This window comes from Carlito syrichta, unplaced genomic scaffold, assembly GCF_000164805.1.
Source record: "Carlito syrichta isolate Samal-C Ts95f unplaced genomic scaffold, Tarsius_syrichta-2.0.1 Scaffold307755, whole genome shotgun sequence".
In the NCBI taxonomy this organism is placed as follows: Eukaryota; Metazoa; Chordata; class Mammalia; order Primates; family Tarsiidae; genus Carlito; species Carlito syrichta.
Window position 1 is genome coordinate 43,013 of NW_007251851.1, and position 27,318 is coordinate 70,330.

General features: G+C 38.6%; 1 protein-coding gene across 1 annotated transcript in view; it reads left to right on the forward strand.

Moving 5' to 3' along the window:
- The window catches only part of KIAA1958 (KIAA1958 ortholog), a 45,851-nt gene extending 20,553 nt beyond the window's left edge, over nt 1–25,298 (forward strand). Inside the window, exons 3-4 of the mRNA XM_008064600.1 lie at nt 14,311–14,483; nt 23,983–25,298. Of these exons, the coding sequence (XP_008062791.1) occupies nt 14,311–14,483; nt 23,983–24,789 (980 nt within the window). The 3' untranslated portion in view covers nt 24,790–25,298. The remainder of the gene's footprint in view (nt 1–14,310; nt 14,484–23,982) is intronic.
- Nucleotides 25,299–27,318: the final 2,020 nt, after the last annotated feature.

Below are 27,318 nucleotides of genomic sequence, written 5' to 3' on the forward strand. Positions count from 1 at the left end.
GAGGTCTTGCTGCCCAGGCGGGTCTCGAACCCGCGGACTCAGGCAATCCACTCATCTCAGCCTCCCAAAGGTGCGGGATTACAGGCTCTCAATCTTGATAATTCTTTCAAAGAATCAGCTTTTTGTTTTGTTGATGTTTTCTATGATATTTTTGTCTTCTATGTCCCGTATTTGAGCTCTTATTTTTGTGATTTGAATTCTTCTTCTGAAGTTGGAGTTTTAGTGGTCGTCTCTTTCCAGCTCCCTTAGGTGATTTGTTAGGCTCTCCACTTGTGATCTTTCCGTTTTCTTGATGTGTGCTCGTAGAGATATAAATTCCCCTCTTAGAACTTCTTTTATGGCTTCCGACAGATTTTGGTAAGGTGTTTCTTCATTTTCATTTGTTTCCAGGAATCTTTCAGTTTCTGCTTTGATTAGAGTGTTAACAAGAACATATTCTTAACAGTTTAGCCCTTTGAAATGTTGCAACTTGCTTTATTTCCTAGCATTTCTGTTTTGGTAAAAGTGACATGTATACTTGAGAAGAAGAATGTGTATTCTCTAGTTGTTGTGTGTGTTATTTTTTATATATCAATTAGATCCAGTTTGATATTTGCATTGTTTACCTCTGTATCTATACTATTTTTTGTCTACTTGTTTTTGTCAGTTATGGAAAAAGATGTGTAAAAATCTCTTAGTCATAGCCGGGCTCGGTGGCTCAGCCTGTAATCCCGCGCCTTTGGGAGGCTGAGGTGAGTGGATTGCCTGAGCCCGCGGGTTCAAGACCCGCCTGGGCAGCCAGACCTCATCTCTACAATAAATCAAAAAATCAGCCGGGCGTGGTAGCGCATGCCTGTAATTCCGGCTACTTGGAAGGCTGAGACGGAAGGATCACCAGAGCCCAGCAGGTTGAGGCTGAGGTGGCCGGGAGTGGCCACTGCACTCCAGTCTGGGCGACAGAGTGAGACTCCAACTCAAAAAATATATATATATATCTTAGTCATAAATTTGCCTGTTTCTTTTCTTTTGAGTCAGAATCTCATTTTGTCACTCAGGGTGGAGTGCAGTGGCATGATCACAGCTCATTGTAGCCTCAACCTCCTGGGCTCAGGGCAATCCCTTCACACCTCAGCCTCCTGGGACTATAGCCACCATACCTGGCTAATTTTTTTGTTGTTTTGTAGAGACGAGTTCTCCATATGTTGCCTAGGCTGGTCTCGAACTCATAGACTCAAACAATCCTCCCATCTTGGCCTATCAAAGTGCTGGGATTGCAGGCATAAGTCACCAGGCCTGGTCCCTATTTCACTTTTAAATATTTTAACTTCTGCTTTCTATATTTTGAGGTCTCGTTATTAGGTCTATACAAATCTATGATTGTTAGAACTTCCTGTTGAATTTTTAAAATCCCCCTTATTTTTAGTAATACGTCTTACTTTGGTCTGTTTTATCTTATATAGCTATACCAGCCTTCATTTGTTTGTTGTTCACATGATATTTTTTTTTATTCTTTTGCTTTCACCCTTTATATAATATTTCCTCTTATGTGTAAGGTGTGTTTCTTCCCAGCCCCAGGAACAGATAGCCAAGTTTTGTTTCTTTTGCCCAGAGTGACTATTTATCTTTAATTGGAATATCTGTAATAACTGATACATTTAGGTTTAGACCTATCATCTATCTTACCTTTTTTTTGGTCCCATCTATTCTTTGTGCCTTGTTTTTGATAAGCAAGTCTTTTTTAAAAAAAATTTTAAACAAGAAGAAGAAAGGACAGGTGAAAGTTTCATACCAGAAAGGCCTGGCACGGGCAAATCTCTCAAAAAAGAAAGTCTGTGCTTTTGCTTTTAACTAAGAAACTAGATTTATTTTCACAACAAATGACAAGTGATGGCCACCCGGGAGAGATTGACATCTCTCCACTTCTGATCGTAGGAGTGGGAGGTGGGGTGGTCTTTTCCAGAACACAGTGTCTTTTGCAGGAGACCTGCCAGGCAAGTCTTTTTTTTATTCTTTTAATCCAATTTTCCTCCTCTGTCAACTTATTTATAAGTTATACATTCTTTTATTGTTCTTGGAATGATTATTATATGGATTTAAATTTCCATCCTTGCATTATTAAAGTCTACTTTAAATTAGTCTTTTTAGCGGGTGTAGTAGCTCATGCCTGTATTTCCAGCACTTTGGGAGGCCAAAGCAGGATGATTACTTGAAGCCAGGAGTTCAAGACCAGCCTTGGCAACATAGCGAGACTCAGTCTCTACCCCCAAAAATTAAATATTAGCTGGGTCTGGTGCCACACCTATGGTCTCAGCTACTTGGGAGGCTGAAGCAGGAGGACCACTGAGCCCAGAAGGTCAAGGTGGTAGTGAGCCATGATCACAGCACTGCACTCCAACCTGGGCAACAGGACAAGAGACCATGTCTCAAAAAAAAAAAAAAACAACTTTCATTTTCTTTTGGACAATGCAAGAAGAATCTTTCGACATTAGCTTCAATTACCCTCTTTTGTGCTATTATTCTACATGTATTTAAAGCTCCATAGGACATTATTAGTATTATTCTAAACAGCTGTATTTATTTAAAGTAAGCTATATATTCATATTCATTCTTTCCAGTATTCTTTATTCTTTTCTACATTAACTTCCATCTTGTATCATTTTCTCTTGCAGGAACAACTCCCATTATTATTTTTTAGCATGTTGCTGCTGCTAATGAATATACTCTGTATTTCACCTTGATTTTTGAAGGGGGCTTTGCTTAGTATGGGTTCCAGACTGGAAGTAATTGTATTTCAGCATACTAAAGATATCCTCTCTCTTCTGGTTTCCGTCATTTCAGTTGAAAGATCAGTCAGTCTATTGTTGCTCTATTGAAGGTAACTTGTCCTTTTCCCCTAGTTTCTTTTAACGTTTTCTCTTTGTCTTTGGTTTTCAGTATTTTTACTCGATGTGCCTACACTTAATTTTCCTTGTATTTATTTTGCTTGGTTAGAAAAGCTTCTGGGATCTGTAGACTGATGTGTTTTATTGAGGAAAAGTCACATCCAATATGTTTTAAATTTTTCTCTTTTCTTTTTCAGGGACTCTGATTACAAGTATGTTAAACCTTTCACTGTGTCTCATATATCTATTCTATTTTCTCTGTTTTCTATATTCTTTTCTCTCTCTGCTTCAATTTGCATATTTTCTATTGATCTTTCAGTTTGAAAATTACCTATTATGCTATAAATGCTATACCTGCTTGGTACCCCATCCATTGAATTCTTAATTTATTATTGTATTTTTAATAATTTTTAAAGCTTGAAGCAATCTTAAATTCAAAAAAGTTGCAAGTGTATTTTTTAACCCATTTTGAAATTCATTTGCCAACCTGATGCAGCATCACCTCAAAGTAATTTTGTGTGATTTTTTTTTACAAGCGGGCATTCCTTTTATAACCATAATATAACCATAAAACTTAGGAAATTAACACTGATGGATTGTTACCATTTAAACCTCTGTTCCCACTGAAGTTTTGCCAGTTGCCCCAATAATGTTCTTTATTAGGAAAGAATCCAATTAGAATCATGTATTGCATTTAGTTATACCCTGTTCCTCAGTCTTTGACTTTCCTTACTTACTCAGGCTTCAACACCCAACTGTGGTGCCTTTCACATCCACACAGATGCTGTCCTTTTCTGTTTGGCCTATTACACCTGCAGTGCACCAGCCTCCAGACCATGGGCACCTTTCTTACTTCACTCAGGTGTTGACATTTCATCTCTATGAAGCCCTCCTATGTGGAAGCCTTCCTTTTGCTGCTTGGGCTGACACCTTACACCAAGCCATCCCCATGCATGGAAGGCCTTCTCACACCATTCAGGTTCTGACTTTTTACACAGGGCCTCTCCCCATACTTCCTACTGCTGCATGGATGTCCTCCTTACCCTGCTCAGGTTACGGCACCCTGTGACAGGCTTCTTCTCCATGGAATGCTTTTTTTCTCCCAGCTCAAGCTCTACTACCACTTGCCAGATTGCCCTCTGACTAAAAGATATTTCTCACCCTGGCCAGTGCCCCTGACTGGGCAGTTCTGGGCAGATACCCTCTTTATCCTTTTCAGCCTCCACATTTCATACTAGGCCATCACATTTTCTTTGATACACACATGCAAATGTCTACCTTGCTCTGCCCTACCAACAACTTTAAAAGTAAATCGTTCAGGAAGAAAAGGGAAGAAGAGGAGGAAGGGAAAGGGAAGAGAACAAGAAAGAAGGGAGAGAATTCTGTAATTTCTATCTGTTGTTGTTGTTACTTTTTTTAGAGACAGAGTCTTGCTGTGTCACGAGGTTGGAGTGCAGTTGCATGATAATGCCTTACTGAAGCTTTGAACTCCTGGGCTCAGTTACTGCAGCCTTGAACTCCTGGGCTCAAGCCATCCTCCCACCTTATCCTCCCAAGTAGCTGGGGCTAAAGGCACATGCCACCATTCCTGGCTAATTTTTTAATTTTCTGTGGAGATGGTGTCTTACTATTGTTACCCAAGCTGGTCTCAAACTTCTGGCCTCAGGCAATTCTGCCTCAGCCTTCCAAAGTGCTGGGTTTACTAGCATGAGCCACAATGTCCATCTATTTTGTTAATATATTCTAATACTCTAGTAAAATTCTCTATGTTTTCATTATTTTCTCAAACATATTAAAATTAGTTTAAAGTTCTCGTCTAACAACTTCAATAATCTGGATTATCTGTAGGTCTCTTTATATTGCCTAATGTTTCTCTTGGTATTCATTTGGCTCTATTTTATGGTGTGCCTGTTAACTTGTTATTGAATACTGACAATTGTATATGAAAACTTGGTGAAGATGTTATCTTCCTTAAGAGAAGATTTACATTTCTACTAGCCAGCACATAAGGTGGACAGATCACCTTTATTCAGTCAAGAATGGTCTACATCCAGTTTCTCTTACTCTTATAGTCAGTCCCTTCCTCCTACGTCTTAAATGAAAGCTGGATTGTTACCAAGGTCTCTCATCTTTGGAAGACCCTTCCTGAATTACTGTTTTTGACTCAATGCCATGATATTGTTTCTTGACAATTTTTTTTCTACTTGGTTTCTCTCTGTTTTGCCTCTGCTTATGTAATTTAGGAGTAAGCAATTTCTGGAGGGAAAATTACATGTAGAATGTTGGCTCACTTTTCTGTGGGTCCCTTCCTCCAAGATCTCAGTCTTTCAAATGCTGACTGAATATTTGTGTCCCTGTCACTAAAATTGCTATAGACTTCAGACTACTGCTTTCTGTTTGGACTCTATGTCCTGCCCTACAACTCAGCAAATGTCCTAAGAGGAAAGCATGGGGTCAGTACAGGGCTTACTTCTGTGCATTTCTCTCTGGGATTTTTGCTTCTTGAGTTCCAGTTATTTTGGTGGTTCTCCAGTGCATTTTATCTAGCTTTATTAGAGGAGTATAATACCAGCTACTTCATCATGGCCCTAAATGAAAGTCCTGCTATCATTTTAAGTTCTTTGTATATTGTGCTTTCTTTCTTGGCTCTTCATTTGTTAACCTGTCCTGACTTTGCTAGATAAATTGCATTTTTATGTGTGTTTTTTTGTTTGTGTTTAATTCTTTTGGACTTTTGTTTTTGTTTAATTCTTTTTCTGCTGATATTCCTTTATTTACTCTTTTGTTTGAAAATTCTATATTCATTTTAATAGTTGCTTCTCTTAAGTTCTGTTTTTAACAAGCAGATTTAAACATGTTTTTTTTGTTTTGTTCTTTGAGTCAGAGTCTCACTCTGTCGTCCAGGCTAGAGTGCAGTGGCACGTTCACAGCTACCCCAGCATCGACCTGCTGGGCTCAGGTGATCCTTCTATTTCAGCCTTCCAAGTAGCCAGAACTACAGGCGTTGAGATAACATGCCTAGCTAATTTTTTGATATATTGTAGAGACGAGGTCTCACCAAGTTGTCCAAGCTAGTCTTGAACCCACTGGGCTCAGGCAATTCTCTCACCCCAGCCTCCCAAAGTGCTGGGATTACAGGCTTGAGCCACCATGCCCAGCCAAACATAAGCTTTTAATATTTAAAAATTAATTCACATCAGTAATTGCCCCTCTATTTTTTTCTTTCTGCCCTCTTCCCTGCTCAAACAGAAGGAGATCTCAATCATATTTTTATATCATCCCTTCCTTCCCTTTCCCCATATTTTATTGAAATTATGGAGAATTTTAGTTCAATATTTTTAAATCCTGTTTCATCTATTTTCACTATCCTTTTTTCTAAAAAAAAAAAAAATTTTTTTATTAGAGGTCTCACTCTGTTGCCCAGGCTGGAGTGCAGTGGCACACTCACAGCCACCACAACCTTGACCTGCTGGGCTCAAGTGATCCTTCTCTCTCAACCTTCCAAGTAGCTGGAACCACAGGTGTGCACCACCATGCCCAGCTAATTTTTTGATTTATTGTAGAGACGAGATCTCACCAAGTTGCCCAGGCTGATCTTGAACCCCTGGACTCAGGCAATTCTCTCACCTCTGCCTCCCAAAGTGCTGAGATTACACGTGTGAGCCACCATGTCCAGCAAAAAAATTCAGCTTTAACAAGATACAATTTATATATAATATACAATTCTTTCTTAATAATTATGTTAAGCCAGATTAAGTAATATTGTCATATTACTTAATGTTAAAAATAAATGTTATGTAAGTAATGTAACATTTAATGTTACATCAATGTGATGTTAAAAGTAAATAAATATTAAATAAGTAATATGGCCATATAACTTAATGTTAAAAATAAATTCTTTTCTCCTCACTATATCTTCTACTCTATAGCTTTCTCTTTCTTTGATTCATTTTTATTATCTTGGCAAATTTTCATGGCTAATTTTTTTTTTTTTTTAGTTGGAGTCTCACTGTGTCACCCAGGCTGTCTCACCCAGGCTGGAGTACCATGGCATACTCACGGCCATTCCAGCGTCAACCAACTGGGCTCCAGAGATCCTTCTGCCTCAGCCTTCCAAGTTGCCCAGATGGGTCTCGAACCCGTGGGCTCAGGCAATCCACTCACCTCAGCCTCCCAAAGGCATGGGATTACGGGCTGAGCCACGGAGCTCGGCTCTTTCTCTGATTAATGTAACTTTTTATATATTATTTTTTCATCCTATCTTAATATATTTCCTTTGAATTCTTAAGATGGATATTCAATCTCTTGGATCTGTCTTTCATGTCTCTTAACATAATGTCTCCCTCATAATTTTTAATTGTTTATTAATTTCTTGGCCTTGGGCCAGGTTCGGTGGTTCAGCCTGTAATCCCAGCACTTTGGGAGGCCAAGGCAAGTGGATCGCCTGAACCCGTGGGTTTGAGACCAGCCCAGGCAGCTTGGTGAGACCTCATCTCTACAATAAATCAAAAAAATTAGCTGGGCATGGTAGCGTGCACCTGTAGTTCCAGCTACTTGGAAGACTGAGGCAGAAGGATCGCTAGCGCCCAGCAGATGGATGCTGGGGTTGGCTGTGAGTGTGCCACTGCAGTCCAGCCTGGGCAACAGAGTGAGACTCCAACTCAAAAAAAAAAAAAAAGTGTTGGCCTTAAAGGGAAGAATCCTTCTAGATGACTAATTTGCCTTTTAGCCATATTCATTCTAATACTCAACTTTTTTTTTAACTTTAGATTCAAGGGGTACTTGTATACGTTAGATACATATTGTATATTGCATGATGTGAGGTTTGGGCTTCTATGAAGCTCGTCACCCCAGTGGTGAACACAATACCCAGTCTGTAGTTTTTTCGATCTTTTACCCCTCTCTCTACCTCCCTCCTTCTTTAGGAGTACCCAGTATCTGTTGTTCCATCCATATGTCCATGTATACCCATTGTTTAGCTCCCACTTACAAGTGAGAACATGCAATATTCAGTTTTCTGTTTCCATGTTAGTTTGCTTAGAATAATGGCCTCCAGTTGCATCCATTTTCTTTATCCTTTCCACCATTGATGGGCACCTAGGTTGGTTCCATATTTTTGCTATTGTGAATAGTGCTGTGATAAACATGCAAGTACAGGTACCTCTTGGTGAAACAATTTATGCTTTCCTAGGTATATGCCCAGTACAGTAAATCTCCTACATATGAATGAGTTCCATTCTGAGAGCATGTTTGTAAATTAATTTGTTCATAAGTCCAACAAAGTTAGCCTAGGTACCCAACAAACACAATCAGCTATATGATACTGCACTATAATAGGTTTAGAATGCTTTTCACACAAATAATACATAAAAAACACAAAAATAACCTTTTTAATCTTACAGAACAGTACCTTGAAAAGTATAGTAGTACAGTACGTGATTGGATGTACAGATGCACATTTCTATCTTTGAAAGTTCACAACTTGAATGTTGGTATGTAGGGAATTTAGCTATAGCTTTCTCTTTCTTTGAGTAGGATTGCTATTTTGATTCCTTTGAAAAATCTCCAAACTGCTTTCCACAGGGGCTGAACTAACTTACATTCCCACCAATAGTGTATGAGCATTCCCTTTTTTCACAATCTCAACATCTGTTGTTTCTTTACTTTTAGGTAATAGCCATTTTGACTGGTGTGAGATGGTATCTCATGGTTTTGATTTGAATCATCTGATGATTAATGATATTGAACTTTTTAAAATATGTTTGTTGGCCACTTGTATGTTTTCCTTTGAAAAGTGTTTGTCCGTGTCCTTTGCTTATTTTTAAGTGGGGTCATTTTTTTCCTGTTGATTTGTTTAAGTTCCTTATAGATTCTGGATATTAAACCTTTGCAGATACACAGTTTGCAAATATTTTCTCCCATCCTGTAGATTGTCTACTTATTATGATTTCTTCTGCTGTGCAGAAACTCTTTAGTTTAATTAAGTCCCACTTGTCAATTACGGTTTTTGCTGCATTTGCTTTTGAGGACTTGGTCATGAATTCAATGCCTAGGCCAACATCCAGAAGAGCGTTTCCTTCTACTTTCTTCTAGGATTTTAATAATATGAGGACTTATATTTAAGTCATTAATCCACCTTGAGTTAATTTTTGTATATGGTGAGAGAAATGGAGCCAGCTTCATTCTTATGCATAGATTAGCAGTTTTTCCGGCACCATTTATTAAACAGAGTGCCCCTTCCTCAATGTTTTTGCTGACTTTGTCAAAGATCATCAGTTGTAGGTCAGCAGTATTATTTCTGGATTCTCTATTCTGTTTCATTGATCTGTGTGTCTATTTTTATATCAACACCATGCTGTTTTGGTTACTGTAGCTTTATAGTAAAATTTAAAGTCTGGCAATGTGAATACCGTTGGCTGTGTTCTTTTTGCTTAGGATTGCTTTGGCTATTTGGGCTCTTTTTTGCTTTCATATGAATTTAAGCATTGTTTTATTCTAGATCTGTGAAAAATGATGCTGGCAGTTTTTTTTTTGTTTGCTTTGAGGCAGGGTCTCACTCTGTGGCCCAGGCTGGAGTATAAATGGCATGTTCACAGCTCACCACAGCCTCCAACTCCTGGGCTCAAGCAATCCACCTGCCTCAGCCTCCCAAGTTGCTGGAACTACTGGCATACACCACCACATCATTTTTCAATTTGTTTTTTGCAGAGATGAGATCTTACTATATTGCACAGGCTTGTCTCGAACTCCTGGGTTCGAGTGATCCTCCTGTCTCCACCTCCAAAAATGCTGGATTACAAACATGAGCCACCAGGCCTGGAAAGACACTGGTAGTTTGATAGGGACTGTGCTGAATCTGTACATTGCTTTAGCCTGTAGAACTTTTTAATATTGATTCTTCCAATCCACGAGAATAGATGCTTTTCCATTTGTTTGTGTCATCTTTGATTTCTTTGAGCAGTGTTTTGTTCGTTATAGAGAGCTTTCACCTCTTTGGGTATTCTGAGGTGTTTTCGTGTGTGTGTGTGGCTATTATAAATGTAATTGTGTTCTTGATTCTGTTCTCAGCTTGAACGTTGTTGGTGTATAGAAATGCTCCTGATTTTTGAGCATTAATTTTGTATCCCAAGACTTTACTGAAGTTGTTTATCAGTGCTAGGAGTCTTTTGGTAGAATCTTTAGACTTTTCTTGATATAGGATCATATCATCTGCAAAGAGAAATAATTTAACTTCCTCTTTCCTATTTGGATATTTTATTTCTTTCTCTTGCCTGATTGCTCTGGCTAGGTCTTCCAGTATTATGTTAAGTAAGAGTGATTAGTACAGTACTGTACTCTTCCATTAAGTATTTTTAAAATATATTTCTTAAATCATTTAAAATACCTAGGATCTTTCTTGTGTTCCTATTTCTCCTTTTCCAGTGACGGCTGTTCTTGTTTCAAGTTTGCACTATCCTTTCATATCTCTCTAATGTCATATTTGTGATGTTTTAAATCTTTGGTTTTCTGAATTATCTCTTTTTCAAGGGGAGGAGTAGAGAATGCAGGATTAGGTGTTCTGTTTATGTATCTTGATAACTGTCATGCTACTGGTTTTCCCCAATTGCCAAATGATATTTGTGTATTCACATTTTAAAATTCAAATATAGATTGATCATTAATGATAGTTGATAGGAATTTCCTTAGCTATTATTGTTAAAAGATTCCTGTTTGATACATCTAGACAGAGCTCACTTCTGCAGGTAATAATTAAGCACAGGGCTCTGCAAGTGGACTTCTTCCGGCTGCAATGAGTGGTCAAAGAAGTGCCATGAACAGGCTTCCCTTCAGAGTGTATGAGCTAGAAACAAGGAGGGAAGCTGGAACTCTCCCAATTGTAGATTCAGGGAAGGTGTCACCTGAGAGATGGTGTGCATTTGGGGATTTCTCTGCTCTTCTAGCTGCTTTTCTTTTTACCCTCTCTGTGTCCAGTGGTACTGCCAGGTTACGTTGCCTTTCTCTGACCCTGAGGGTAGCCCTCCCCACAGCAAATTTCCCTTATTTTACACAGTCATGCTTGCCAACACCTGTGCGGTGGTCAGTGATATAAGTGGTAGTTTGTACAGAAAACAGGATAATTGTTCATATCTGGCAGTCCTCAGACTACCGTACTTTACCCTACAGTTCATTCCCAATCCCACACCTAGCTCTTCCTAAGCTGGAGCTCAGAGTTTGTCCTCTAGTAGGAGACAAAGAAATCAAATCCTTCTTTAATAATTTCCTCTTTTTCTTGTACTCGGTTATAAATTCTTTCTTTTGTTTGTTTCTCCATTAATATAATCTCCTAAAATTTTCCTCAGCAGCATAACACTACAACTTCTACCCCCAAAATTTTAAAAGCAGTTGATTACATAAATATAATTAATCATTAAATATCATCATGAAGGAACTGTATGAGGAGGGACCACCCAAAAATGGGATTTACTTCTAAAAAATTGTATATTCTTGTTTAAACTTCAGTCACTCTCAAGGCACTCTCCATTTGATGCAATATACTTATTGAGATACTTTTTCCCCTGCTCAAAACAGTTTTTGAACTCATCAATTTTGATGCCTTTTAGTACTTCTACCATTTTTTGCTTCACCTCTTCCACATTTACAAAACGTTTTCCTTCAAGAACTTTTTAAATCTGGGGAAACAAACAACAAAAAAAGTAGTCATTCAGGGCAAGATTAGGTGAATAGGGAGGGTGGGGGGCATGGTGGTCCTGACTTTTTTGGACAAAACCTGCTGAACATTCCGCACAGTGTGGGCAGGTGTGTTGTCATGATGGAAGAAACAGTCACCTGTTTGCCAAAACTTGGGATGATTCTTCCACAAATCGTGATGCAACCTTCTCAAAACTTTCAGATTAAAACTTTGGTTGGCCATTTGATCCAGAGGAACAAATTCCAAGTGTACTACAAGGGGCCCACCCTCCAAAAGATAATTCCATTTTTAGGGAGATCCCCCCTCATATATGTCATTTAATCATTTTCACACAATTTCTTTCCCATTATGTAAATATGCAAGCGTTCTCTACCTGTTTTACTGTGCACTATGCTTATGGTTTACATTTTTAATGTACTGCCGTCTCTGGGTTAAAAATTTAAAAATTATGGTTTTAGGCCATGTAATTGTTTAATGTAATAATTAAACTTAGTCATCCAATCTGTTTGAAACTATAGTGATCATTTAAATAAATCAGGCTTATTCTTACAGAATGTTAATCTCAGTAAATTTGGGGGACCAGGATGTTTTTCAAAAGCACAAGCTAATATATAAATTGTATTCTTTTCTGATAATTTATCCTTGTAGTACCTGCTTCCTTTGCTGTAGTGTCCAGAGCATGGAGTCAGAGAAACCCAGGTCCAGATCCTGGCTTTTCCTCTTACTAACTCTTTGACTTAAACAACCCAGTGCCTGGCACAGAGAGGGTGCCTTGGAAAATATTAGATGAGTGAATGTATGAAGTTACTTAGATGTATGAGGCTCAGTTTCCTTATCTCTAAAATAGTGATAACAGCAGGCTTGCTTATGGTTTACAGATAATTTATATAAAACCGCTTGGCATATAGTAGGTATTCCATTCATGCTAAATATATAATAATAATACATTGTATTTCATTTCTTTACTATCAAGCAAGTCCTACAAATAATAGAAGTTATCTAGGTGTATGAGGTAGTGAGAGTTATACCTACATGACCCACTTGTTTCAGATGGTTTCCAGCCTTGCTTAATCCCCTCCTGCTACAAACATTTATAGAGAAGATTGTGTGTGCAACAGTTCTGGGCAGGATCAAGATTCAAAGGGTGAAGACACAGTCTTAAGGAGCATACAAACCAATTGACACACTTAGAACACACTCTAAAAAATAATAAAGCAAATGTGAGGCTCATACTAAAGGAGGGAAAAAGGGAGCTGGGTTAGTGTGGGGAAAGGTTATTTAAAAGTGAGTTTGGAACTGAAATTGGAATGGAAAAAAACCCCGATATTTTGATTTGTATGAAGACCATGTGGCGATTCCTTGGCTATGTGTGGGAAGAGTGTGGTGTGGTGTCCTGGGACAGGCAGATCCAGGGGACAGTAGGAGACTGGTGGTTTGGTAGAGAGGAGCTCTTTAGAGGAGGGGAGTTCATCAAGTGAAACCAATCTGCAGATTAGTAATTGCGTTTGCTTTGATTTTGCTTTTTCTCATAGACCTAGCTGCTTAGTGCCTTGTTTGAATACAGAAACATTCCAGAAAAGGTCAGAACTATTAAGATGCGGTACAGGTTGGCAGTGTTTCTACTTTGAGGTGTTCTACCTGGACTTTTTTTTTTTTTTTTTTTTTTTTTTGAGTTGGAGTCTCACTCTGTCGCTCAGACTGGAGTGCAGTGGCCGCTCCCGGCCACCGCAGCCTCGACCTGCTGGGCTCCGGCGATCTTTCCACCTCAGTCTTCCAAGTAGCTGGAACTACAAGCACACACTACCACGCCCGGCTAATTTTTGATTTATTGTAGAGATGAGGTCTCGCTGCCCAGGTGGGTCTCGAACCCATGGGCTCAGGCAATCCACTCACTTCAGCCTCCTAAGGGCGTGAGATTACAGGCTGAACTATTTTTTTTTTAATCCAATGATGACAACTTGAACAAGTTAAATGTCTCTTTAGCAGATCACAGAGTATAAGAAAAAGCCAGCTAATGATTATGGACTAAGTTATTTCTTTGGCAGCCAGCACTTAAAGTGGACGTATTGAGGAAGACTGGTCTTTATCCGAAGTAATTTTGGCAATTTAAAATATGTTCCTTCTTCTCTGAGAAGATGTGAGCCCCTCCTCCCTCTTTCCCCTACTATTTCTCTCATTTGAACTTTCATCCTGATTTGTAACTGGTTGATTGGGTTGTAGAATCAGAATTTAACCATCTCTCTCTTTATTAATTTGCAAAAAATGTTAAAGAAACCATTTAAGACCATTTAATTCAAGGCTGCCCATAATGGCACACAAGACATAAGAGACTGTATTACTTCGCATGCTAAGGATGTGTAATTCTTCCTTCCTCCCCACCCCCATCTCTCTGTCCTTCCATCTGTCTCTTTATTGTTGTTATTGTTAATAGAAATGCTTTTTTTTCAGTGAATAATTTAGGTAGAACATTCTTTGTTTTCAGGATTCATTTTTCCCCTACTATTGTTGGAATGCCTGCATTGATACATACGTTAGTATATATGGCAAAGTAGTTGGGATTAAATACAAGGTTACTGAACTAATTTCATGTAAGTGTTGTTCCTTACATTATTTATTCTAATATATGTATACTTGATAGAAATTTCATTTTTGAAAAAGTTATCTTTTTGGAGTTCTCTGTTTTTTACATAATCCCAAGATGTAATTATCTAAAGAAGAAATGGCCGATTATTTTAATGCTTTTATTGTTTTTGTTTCTAGCTTATTCTACTAAGCTCAACAAATTTCCTGTGTTTAATATTAATGATGACTTGAATGATCTGTGTACCAGTGCGGTAAGCCCAAACACTACCAAAGCCACACGTTATGCTCTGAATGTGTGGCGATATTGGTGCATGACCAACGGGCTCAAAGATCACACGGACATCACCAAGGTAAGGGACTCGAGTTTATACTTCTTTCAGCCAACTCTGCCGAGCTCCAAATACCAAGCACTGTGCTAAGCATTGTAAGAAATGTAGAACATGCTTTCTCCTTGGGGAAACTTTGAAATAACATAAAGTAGAAAGAAAAATACCCACAGTACAAAGCAGAATTTAGTGTTTTATGAATTTATAGAGCAGAATGCCTGAAAATTTAGATGGATACATTGATTTTGTTTGTTAAGACTGAAGAGAGAATTGGTATTTGAGCTGTATTTTGAGGAGAGAGAGGATTTCAGTAGAATCAGATGAGGACAATCTTCTAGGCTGAGTGATATGAGGAAGTGTAAATTTTAGGGGGATAAACTCACTTGCCTACAGCAGAGGCTTTATATATTGGTATAGTGGACAACAAAAGCAGATTTTGATCAGCTTTAAGTGCCATGTTAAAATCTTGTGAATGCCGGGCTCGGTGGCTCAGCCTGTAATCCCGCGCCTTTGGGAGGCTGAGGTGAGTGGATTGCCTGAGCCCACAGGTTCGAGATCCTCCTGGGCAGGCGAGACCTCATCTCTACAATAAATCAAAAAATCAGCCGGGCGTGGTAGCGCATGCCTGTAATTCCGGCTACTCGGAAGGCTGAGGTGGAAGGATCGCCGGAGCCCAGCAGGTCGAGGCTGTGGTGGCCGGGAGCGGCCACTGCACTCCAGTCTGGGCGACAGAGTGAGACTCCAACTCAAAAATAAAAAATTAATTAAAAAAAATAAACATTTAAATAAATAAATAAATAAATAATCTTGTGAATGTTGGGAAATCACTGAAGTTTTTTGTTTTGGATAAAGAGAAACTTTATTTGAAAGGATTAGTGCAGAAGCAGGGAAAGGAACTTTTGCAATAGGGAGAACACCCTGGCCATAAGGTCTGCACGCATCTTAAGGGTTAGGCAAAAGAGAAACCACTGAAGTTGTTTGCAAGAGAAGGAAGAGCCAGGGTTGGTGGCTCAGCCTGTAATCCCGTGCTTTGGGAGGCTGAGGTGAGTGGATTTCCTGAACCCGCAGGTTTGAGACCCGCCTGGGCAACTTGGTGAGACCTCATCTCTACAATAAATCAAAAAAATTAGCCGGGTGTGGTAGCGCGCGCCTGTAGTTCCAGCTACTTGGAAGACTGAGATAGAAGGATTGCTGGAACCCAGCAAGTCGATGCTGGGATGGCTGTGAGCTTACCACTGCACTCCAGCCTGAGTGATGGGGTGAGACTCCAACTCAAAACAAAAAAAATCTAACAAACAAAAAACATGGGCTGGGTTAGTCGCTCATGCCTATAATCCCAGCACTTTCGGAGGCCAAGGTGGGAGGACTGCTTGAGCCCAGGAGTTTGAGACCAGTCTGGGCAGCATAGCAAGACCTCGACTTTACAAAAAATCAAAATATTAGCCAGGAGTAGTGGCACATGCCTGTAGTCCCAGCCACTTGGGATGCCAAGACAGAAGGATAGCCTGAGCCCAGGTCAAGGCTGTAATGACCCATGATCGTGCCACTGCTCTCCAACCTGGTTTGACAGAGTGAGACCCCCAACTCAAAAAATAATAATAAAATAAAAATAGATAAAAAACAAAAAATGAACCCTACTTGAAATGCTTGCGGTTTGTAAATGGAAGGAAAGAATCCTGGATTTGTGGAGACAGGACAGAAACATAATGTATGTTGATTTGCCTGTGTTGAATCTAAATCAGATGTACAGATGGACATGTCCAGTAAACACTTGGGAATGTATGACTTAAAACATGGTGGAACTCTTTAAGCTGGAAATATAAATGGAAAGATCTTGTAAATAGAGGTCACATTTGAAGCCCAAGGACAACTGAGATCTTAGAGTTTTGGAGCTGTACATAGGGAAGCAACAAGAGATGATTGTTGGCATTGCAATAATAGCAAAAAGGACAGGTGGGAGAATGGAAATGTAGTGATGTAAGGGTCCAGCACTATATGTGGAGTGGTATAGTACTGGAAGGTAGACTGTGATAAGTTAAAAATGTATATTGCAAATCTTAGAACAAGACTAAAAATATAAATGAAAGAGATAGCGCTGATAACCCTAATGTGGAATAAATGGAATTGTGGAACTGTAAAAAATATTCAATCCAAAAGAAGGCAGGAAAAGAAGAGGAAAAAAGAAAGGACCAGTGGGACAAATAGAAGACAAATAGCAAGATGACAGATTTAAACCCAGCCATATGATAATTATATTAAATGGAAATGGCCTAAACATTACATTTAGGCCATTGTCAGATTGTATTTTTAAAAAGCAAGGACCAACTTGTGCTATCTGCATCTGACTTTAAATATAAGGACTGAGAAAGGTTAAAAGTAAAAGGATGAGAAAGAGAGATATAGTATGTAGATATTAATCGTGGCCAGGCATGGTGACTCATGCCTATAATCCCAGCACTTTGGGAGGCCAAGGTAGGAGAATAACCTGAGCCCAGGAGTTTGAGACCAGCCCAGGCAACATAGTGACTCTACCAAAAAAACTGAAAATTAGCCAGGTGTGGTGGCACTTGCCTATAGTCCCAGCTACTGGGGATGGTGAGGAAGAGGGATCACCTGAGCCCAGGAAGTTGAGGCTGCAGTGAGCTGTGATCATGCCACTACACTCCAACCTGGGTGACATAGTGAGACCCCGACTCAAAAAACGAAACAAAACCATGAGAACCTGAAGAGGTTATTAATATCAAACAAGGTAGAGTTCCACAGAAGAAATCTCAACAGGAATAAAGGAATAAAGAAGTAAATTTTATAATGGTAAAAAAAAGTCAGTTTATCAAGAAGACATGAAGATCTTAAGTGTGTATACACTTAAAAACAGAGCAAAAAAAATACATAAAGAATGACAGAGCTTAAAGGAAAAATAGCAAATCTACATTTCAACACGTCTCCCTTGGTAATTTATAGGCAAGTAGACAGAAAATCAGTAGGGATAAGGCCTTAACACTATCAACCCAACGTAACCTAATTGACATGTGTACAACACTCCAACCAACAACAGCAGAATAGGCATTCTTCCCAAATGCACATGGAATGTTTACCAAGGTGGAGCACATGCTGGCTCATAAAACAAATCTCAATTAATTTAGGAGGATAGAAATCATACAGAGCATGTTCTCTGTCCACAACAGAATTAAATTATAAATTAATTACAGGTAGCTAGCTAGAAAGTTTTCAATACCTGGAAATCAACACATTACTAAATAACCAATAGACCAAGAAGAAATCACAAAGGAAGTTATAAAATATCTTGAACTGAATGAAAATTAAATAACAACTTATCAGAATTTGTGGGATACAGCTAAAGCAATGTTTAGAGAAAAAAATTAGCTTTAAATGCTTATAAAAGAAGAAAGGTCTAAAATCAATGATATGAAACAAAAAGAACTTCAAGAAATAGGCTAGGCATGGTGGCTCACACCTGTAATCCCAGCACTTTGGGAGGCTGAGGCTAGAGGATCACTCGAGCCCAGCAGTTCGAGACCAGCCTAGGCAATGGAGTGAGATCTCATCTGTACAAAAAAATCAAAATATTAGCCAGGCACATTAGTGCGCACCTGTAGGAGACAGAGGCAGAAGGATCGCCTGAGCCTAGAAGGTTGTGACTGCAATGGTCGAGATCATGCCACTGCCCTTTAACCTGTAGGAACAGAATAAGATCCTGACTCAGAGGGGGAAAAAAAAACTTCAAGAGATAAAAAAATATATACTGTCAAAATAAAAAATTTATATGGCTAAAAATTAGATTTAGACCTAGATGACAAAATCATTGGTAAATTGTAAGAAAGATCTAAAGAAACTATCTGAAAGATAGGCTAGATAAAACAAGGTTATGGCAATTAAGAAAAGAGGTTAAGATTTAGAAAACAGAGAAGACTCAAATTACAAATTACAAACCAGGAATAAAAGAGAGTATATTACTACCAACCTTACAGAAATAAAAAGGATTATAAGGAAATACCGTGAACAGTTGTATGCAAACAAACTAGGTAACTTAGAGGAAATGGAAAAATTCCTAGAAAGCACTAACTAACCAAAACTGACTCTAGGAGATATAGAAACTATGATAGACTTGTAACAAATAATGCGAGTGAATTTGTAACAATACCAACAATAAAAACTATTCACGAAGAAAATCTTAGGCCCAAATGTCTTTAATGGTGAAATACCAATTCTTCACAAAATCTTCCAAAAAATAGAAGAGGAGGAAACACTTCACAGATTATTTGATGAGGCCAGTATAATCCTAATACCAAACGAGACAAAAACATTATACAAATATAAACACAAAAATCCTCAATAAAATATTAGCAAAGTGAATCTAGTACATATAAAAAGGATTATATGCCGTGATCAAATGGGCTTTATCCCAGGAGTATAAGGTTGGTTTAACATCTGAAAATCAATTAATGTATACACCATATTAGTAAGATAAAGATCAGAAGGCTAAAGCCACATAATCATCTCAATAGGTGTAGAAAAAGCATTTGAGAAAATTCAGTACCCCTTCATGGTAAAAACACAGACTCAACAAACTAGGAATAGAAGGGATCTTCTTCAATCTGATAAGGGGCAGCTATGGAAAACCTATAGCTCACATCATATTTAGTGGTAGAAGACTGGATGCTTTACTCCTAAGGTCAGGACTAAGAGAAGGCTGTCAGCCCTTGCCATTTCTCTTCAGCTTCTCTGTTCTGTTCTGTAGTGCTGGAAGTTCAAGTCAGGACAGTTGGGAAATAAAATGAAACAATAGGCTTCCAAAATGGAAAAGAAAGTAAACGATATCTTTTTGCAAATGGCACGATCGTATATATGGAAAATCATGAGGAAACCACCAACCAAAACCTAGTTTGAGAAAACTAAGGAGGCAGCTGAAATGGACCAGAATGAAATGTTTCTTGTTACAAACAATATAAATTTTGTGATGTGACATTTCTCCAGGAATTGCTTTTGCCGTTATTTCACTTTGAAACTTGTGGTATTCTGTGTAAATCAAGAAAAATGTTCTGTATCCTAAGTCAGCTTGGTTCTCCTGACACCAAGATTAATTTATTCATTTAACCTATGGTTATCAATTCTGCCAATTACATTTTTCAGGTCTCCTGGTAAGTGTTGAAGACCCAGTCAAGAATGAGATGTAGTTCTTGCTTTCAGGGAGCTTTCAGTTCACTTCGAGAGATAGACATATAAATAGATAAAAGTCTGTACAACCTAGAAAGGACTGGAATAAAAATTTAAATTAAGTGTCGTGAGATCCCAGTTGAGAGAGTAGTTTTGCTTATAGAAGCCAGAGAACTCTTTTATAGAAAGCAGAATTTGAGCTAATTCTGGAAGAATGAATAGAGATTTTCCAAACAGAGAAGGTTAGAAGAAAAAGCATTCTAGGCAGAGGAAGTAGCCTGTGTAAAAACTTAGACACATGAAAGGACCCTGTGGTTTCTAGGAGTGGCAAAAAGTTTAGTGAGGCTGGAAAATAGACAAAGAGCATAGAAAATGTGTACCAGTTATCTATTGCTGCAATAAAACCACCCAAAAACAGTGCCTTAAAGCAGTGATAATATTACTTGCTCATGATTTGGTGGGTTAGCATTTTGGACTGAGCTCAGCTGAGTATTTCCTCCAGTGGTTTCACTTGGGGTACTCATGTGGGTGCAGTTATCTGGATATTAGATGGGAAACAACTTGTCCACATATTCCCACATGGCAACACCATGCACTAAGACTAACAAGAACCTATAAGCTAAAAACTTGAGGCCTAGACTTGGACTTGACCCATTGTTATTTCTGCTATATTCCATTAGCCAAAGTATGTCACATGGACAGCCCAGATTCAAGGAGTGGAAAAATAGATTCCACTTCTTGGTGAGAGAAGCAGCAAAGTCACATTGCCAAGGGGTTTATATACAGGGAGGGGAATTGTAGCTGTCTTTGCAAATGGTCTATCACAGAGTGGAAAGCAGGTTGTAAAGACTTGTATACAAGGTACAGTTTGGAGCTTATCCCAAGGGTGACAGAGAGCTGTCAGAGGTCTATTTCTTGTTTAAAGCACTAAGGTAAAAAATAAGATTTTCTTGATCAACGTCCCTTATTTAAGAATGTTCCTCTCCTACAATCCACATGGTTATTGTAGAAGCCATCACATTAGTAGAATGGATGACCTTTTGATGAGTTGTTTGGATAGGAGTGGGCCAGTCAGAATCCTTCTTTGGATTATTTTTCTACTGAAAATGAGAGTTGATCCCTTGCTAAGCCTGAACCTTTAAGATGTGAACCTTGGGGGGTGCTAGGTGGCTATGTTTGCAGCTATGTGAAAAAAAGTCATCTGCACAGAGAAGCAGAGATGAGGGATAAAAAGAATCCCTGGGGTCCACTAATTCTGATATCCCTCTCTGGTTAGGCTTGTTCAAGTTTGGTCTATCTCTTGCAACCAAAGGAGTCCCAAGTAATTTAAGAGGTTAACACCTGCGAGTAAGGAGTTGCAGGTAACAACATAAAAATCCAAAGCCAGCCGAGTTTGTGTGTCATGGTTATTGAGAAGTTATTTTAACTGGTTGCTGCTGGTATATAAGAAAGCTGTTCTTGTATTTTGTGTACACCTGCCCTACTCTGATAGCTTTTTAGCTGAATCTCTCAGAGTATTCTAAACCAACAATCAGATTATCAGAAAACATAATTATTTTCTTAAAGAAACTTCTTTTTCTTTTCTTTTTTGAGTTGAAGTCTCACTCGTGTCGCCCAGGCTGGAGTGCCATGGCATGCTCACAGCCACTGCAGCCTCGACCTACTGGACTTAGTTGATCCTTCCACCTCAGCCTTCCATGTAGATGGAACTACAGACACACACCACCATGCCTGGCTTTTTTTTTTTAATTTATTGTAGAGATGAGGTCTCACTAAGTTGCCCAGGCTGATCTCGACCCCCAGGGCTCAAGCAATCCTCTCACCTCAGCCTCCCAAAGTGCTGGGATTACAGACTGAGCCACTGCACCCAGCCTCTTTCTCTTTTCTTATCTGGTTGGTTAGAAACTCCAGAATAGTGTTAGATAATAACAGTGATATTCAGTATACCTATGCTGTTTCTGACTTTATAAGAAAGATTTGAATGTTTTCATTGTTGGCATAATTTTTCTACTTCTTGCCTGTAAAATACTCTTTATTATAGTAAGAAGGTCTTTTTTTTCAACTTAAGTTTAATTTGAATTTTTTAAAATGTGGATATCACATTTTTTCAAATGCTTTCTCAGTATCTATAAATTCATATTATTTTCTCCTTAATGCATGAATGTCAATTATATTAAAATATGAAGATGGAATCATTTTTACACTTACAATAATTCCCACTTGTTTTGATGCAGTCTTGCTGCACTATAGTCCTGAAGTTGACTTGATAATACAGGCAGTCCTTGTTTTTGCAAGGTACCATATGAACTGGAACTTCTACATTTCAGAGCCACGCCCTCGCTTTGCATGGTACTAATGTGCACACATTTTGTTTAACAATAGTGGAGTGTAAAATGAAAAGTGCCTGTATTTTACCTGGGGAAGTTTACATTTGTATTCTTATACTGTGGGTTTTGGTGTAATGTTGGTCAGATTTGGGTTAAAAAAAATAAAGGACCTTCCTGCCTTTTTTCTATGCCAAAATGGTTTAAATAGAAAAGAAAAGCTGAATTGAATCCATAAAGCTATTTCTTTGGGAATGATATACATCTTTGACAATCATTTCCCTCTCTTCTCTTGTTTGGAGTTATTCAAATCTTTTACCATATATTGAACCAACTTCGGTCATTCATATTTTAGTAAATAGAAAATTGTCCAGATTACCTAGATTTTCAAATTAATATACATAAAGTATGTGATATTCTTTCATATCCTTTATTCTCTTCATTTTCTGTAATTATAGTCTTTCTTATTTCTAATATTGTTTAAACATCTACATACTTCCTTTTCTCCTTTTTCTCTTTCTTTCTAAAACCAGTCCTGTTAGGAGTTTGTTGACTTTATAGGTCTCCTTTGAAAGATTACTTGCTTTTATTTTTATCTGACCCAATTCATATTTTTTCTAATTCGTTAATTTATATTTTTATTTGTATGGATTCACTCTTTTTTTTATTTGATTTATTTTTCTACCTTTTTGAGTTTAATACTCAGTTCGCTTATTCTCAAAAATGTTTTCTAACAATGTCATTCAAAACTATGTTATTGGAGTATATTTAGCAATATCTCACATATTTTGAGTATTCTCAGTTTGATTAATTTTTAATCTAAATTCAGGCTTTTATTTTCTCTTTGACTCAAGGGCTATTAGAAGAATGAATGCTACCTATACAGTTTCTATTCAATAAAAAAATTGTTTGATCAAGACCTAGAATGTATATTCAGCCTGATTAGACGATGAATAGTAGGTCTAGGTTGTTCTTACAGCTCCGTCTTGAAAATCAGGCTTTCTTACTAGCCAAACTTCCTTCTCTTCCTGCAATATCCAAATAAGGAGCTCTCTCTGTCAGTATACTCATTAAGTTTTTCATATATTTTAAGCAAATAATTGATATTGAAAACCTACGGATCATTAAGCTCAAGATACTTCAGGACCCACTCAGATAAATTCAAGTGAAAAATCAAGGAACATTAACTTGCTGTGCAAAACGGACATATCAGTTGTCTTTTTCCTACAACACTATGTTTAGTAACAGCAGTACCAAACAGTGTGTACAGACATCAAGGAAATTAGTGCTGAAGTTTTTCAGAGTTTAAGTTTAATTCAGGAAGCCTTCAGAGAGGATGGCTGAATTTTATTGAAGGGAGGGAAGCAAATGATTTGCAAGCAAAGAAAATAAAGGGCCTTCTAGGAGGAACAGTGAAAGTTACAGCCAGTAATAATTATATATATATATATATATATATATATAAAGACACAGGTAGATATTTGCAAACATGTATGTGTTTACGTGTGTGTGGGGGGGGTGTTAATGATTATTTACAAACTCTTTCATGGTCCACTACTTCAAGCATTACAACAATCCTTTGAGAAGTTATTGATTATTATGTACTATTTTACAAATTTAAGCACTGAGGTTTAAAGCGATCAGGTGAGCTGGGCATGATAGCTCATGCTTATAGTCCCAGATACTCAGGAGGCTGAAGCAAAAGGGTTGCTTGAGCCCAGGAGTTCAAAGCTATAGTGAGCTGATCACACTACTGCACTTCAGCCTGAGCAACAGAGCATGACCTTGTCTCTTAAAGAATAAAAATTAAATAAATAAATTAGGTAGAGCCAAGTATGGAACCTAGATCTTTCAGCTTGAAACTCACTGTACTTTTCACTATATCATGATAAGGGTTCACCCCTCTAGAGGCCCCAGAATGACTTGTCAACAGTTCAGCCCTGGTGAGGGTTAGGAGAAGAAAGAAGGGGTCTGGCTGTGTGGGTGTTCTCAAATGTATAACCTCAGTGTTTGTCTCATTTGAGATCCCTGCAGTGAAGCTGAACGAGCTGCTCGAGAACTTTTATGTCACCGTTAAGAAGAGTGACGGCTCAGACTTCCTGGCCACCTCACTCCATGCCATTCGCCGAGGCCTGGACCGCATCCTGAAGAATGCAGGTGTGGGCTTCTCCATCACCAGCAGCACCTTCAGCTCTTCCACCAAGAAACTCAAGGAGAAGCTGTGGGTGCTGAGTAAGGCGGGCATGTCAGGTGCCCGTTCCCGCAACATCGTCTACTTCTCCCTTTCTGATGAGGAGGAGATGTGGCAAGCAGGTTGTCTAGGGGATGACAGCCCTATCACCCTCCTTTCCACTGTGGTCAAGTACAACAGCCAGTACCTGAACATGCGGACGCTGCAGGAGCATGCAGACCTGATGTATGGCGACATTGAGCTGCTCAAAGACCTGCAGAACCAGCCCTACTTCGCCCGGACAGACAGTGTCAAGCGCGAGAGTCGGAGTGGTTCCACTAGGGCCTGTCACGGGAAAATCTACCATGAACATTCCAGGGGGCACAAACAGTGCCCTTACTGCCTCCTCTACAAGTATATGTACATCCACCGGCCGCCCACCCAGATGGAGGCCAAGTCCCCCTTCTACCTGACCGCCAGGAAGGAGGCCTCAGACATGGGCAGCGTGTGGTATGAGGAGCAGAGGATGGGACTGCGGTCTCTTCGGGGAGTTGTCCCCAACTTAGCCAAGAAGGTCAAGCTGGAAAACTGTGAGAACTTCACCTTCGTCTCCTTTACTCAGGTCTCCAGGAGGCTTGGCTCCCACAGCTGCTGCCAGTGAGCCCTCCCTGGGTCTGGGCCACTGCTCTGCTCACTCTTGTCGGCAAGCGCTCCCTCGGCCGCCACGGCCAGAGGCCGCGGCTGGAGTGCTGAGAAGGCCGGGGATGCCCGGGCGTGGCTTCAGTGTGGCCTGCTCTTCCTTTGACTTGGGGTTTGTTTTTAAGTGAAAGTAGATGAGTCTGAATAATTTGGATGTTTTATCCAAATGTGTGTCACCTGTGTCAACTTTTAGACTCGAACACAATGTATAATAATTGCTACATGCAAGATTGAGGAAATTCATTCTATTTCTAGTGCCTTTTTAGCACGGGTTTTCTCAACAAAAAAGAAAGAATGAAAGAAAAAGAACAAAAAAGGAAATTGTTTAAGTAGTCATTTAAAAAAATCCCAGTAGCCCAGTAGCTTTAAAATGTTATGAAAACTATACACTTTGTGAATTACACTCACAATAAGGAACTAGGAGAGAGGCAGACACGTTAACTATTTCCAGGAGAAAATTTGCACTTGACACTCCTCTATATTTCGTTGACGGATAACTTGGTTCTGCAGAGCAAGCAGCCTCGCTTGAGGGAAGGTCTGGGAGCCGCACTCAGTTCTCAGATAGGGAGGCAGGGCTGCTCTGACGGCTTCAGCAGTGGAAGGACTTCATCTCGGCTGTCAGTGAAGACGATTTTATGAAAAAAGATGAATGCCCCAGAATGGTGTTTGTGAGAACAAGGTTTCCAGTGAACTAAATGGTTTGTATCATGAGGGAATTTCCAGTAGTGAAAGAAAATGGCTTAAAAGCCATCTGTGATCAAAATGTGAAAACCTCCTGAAGCAGAAGTGCCTACATTTTATTTCTCAGCGCCGTGTGAGAGCTTTTTTCATTTGAACGTTTTTTAGAGGTTTTTATCTGTTCTTCGTGTCGTACTGTTGTTCTGTCGGCATGTAGCACTGGATCTGTGACACAACTAAAGGTAATTTTCAGGCTTAACTGAAAAAAATCCAACAAACCAAGCTGCAAAGAAAACAAATCCCAAAATGTGTTTATTAAAGAGCTTGAAATATGTTTGTCAAAATATGACTTTTTCAGCCACAACAGATGTCATCATTTTAGGTTGGCACCAATGCTTGGGACACAGTGATTTAGGCAAACTACCAGGTAAGCAAACCCAGCATTAAGGACGTATATATAAAATCAGAACATAATGATATGTCACTAATGCAGTCTGAAACCACTTCACTCAGGTAAAGTTCAGCCTGACCACATATTATTTAACCATCAGCTGAATTTTCCAATAACTACTCTGAATGCAACAATAAATGAAAAAGGAGCCCAAAGAGTGCTAATTAATAATAATAATAATTTCTAGGTATCTTTATTTTGTATTTGAGGAAAAACTGCTATAACTTTATATCACTATGTTCCTATGTATGCTTTCTAATCCCAAATTAAAATTCCAATACAAACTCATTTTGTAGGAGTCTTAAAATCAGTCTTATTTCTTTTTCAAAACATTATTTTAGTATTTAATTCGTTTTTAAAGCATTTACCAGTCACTGAAATATGTAATACTTCCTTTACCAGAGACGACTCAACCAATGCTGCCTTAAGGTTTAATGTTATTCCCTTTTTAGTTATTGCACATTTATAGTTTTGTTTACTAGTTGACCTTTCTTGAGTAGAGATTAATTTTGGTATATCTCCATCTGTATATAACAGGTAATATTTAATAGTGTTATGACTTGATAGTGCATAACGTTCTGTTGTGATTTCCTGTAGTGATTTTAGGGTTCTGATAAAAAAGAAATAGAGCATTAGGTACATTTTCCTTTAGTTTACTTATCACCCAAAGGATATTTTGTTTGTGGAAAGTAGGTGGTCATTTTCTTGTCAGTTCTGCACTTAAACTGAAATATAACCTATGTAAACTACTGGGAAATGCTTGTAGCTCAATTAAATAAAACCTCCATTTTATTTTTAATAGACTGAAGAAGAAATTACCATTAGGAATCACTGGGATTTTTTCAGATTTTAACATTTCCAAAAGTAGCAAAACTGATCCAGAGATGATAATCTTTCTGTTGATAGTGGCTTTTCGTTAGCTGAATAACCATCTCTGCCTCGAATTTGTTGCCTATCACTTATTTGATGTACTATAAAATCCCCAGAGTTCTGAAGTGAATAATTATAATAAAAAGCAGGAGGGCAAATCTTCAGTGACATCTGACAGAATTAAAGAACTGTATCTCAGCATCCTAAACTCCATTCATTACATGCCTCTTTAGGGAATGGGAGTAGGAAAGAAAAAACACATTCATCAAATGCTAGCATGTGCCACCCACTGTACTAGGTACATTGTCTATTATGTATTTGTGTATATGCATGCATGTGTGTATATACACACACATTTTAAATTTATGAGGGGGACCTAAAAAAAGCCGAAATATTTTTTTTTCTTTTTGGAGAGCAGACCCTTTATAGTATAGGCTTCCCCACTAGATTAGTGTTCTAGAAACCCATCAGCATCAGTGTACCAACTTGTGT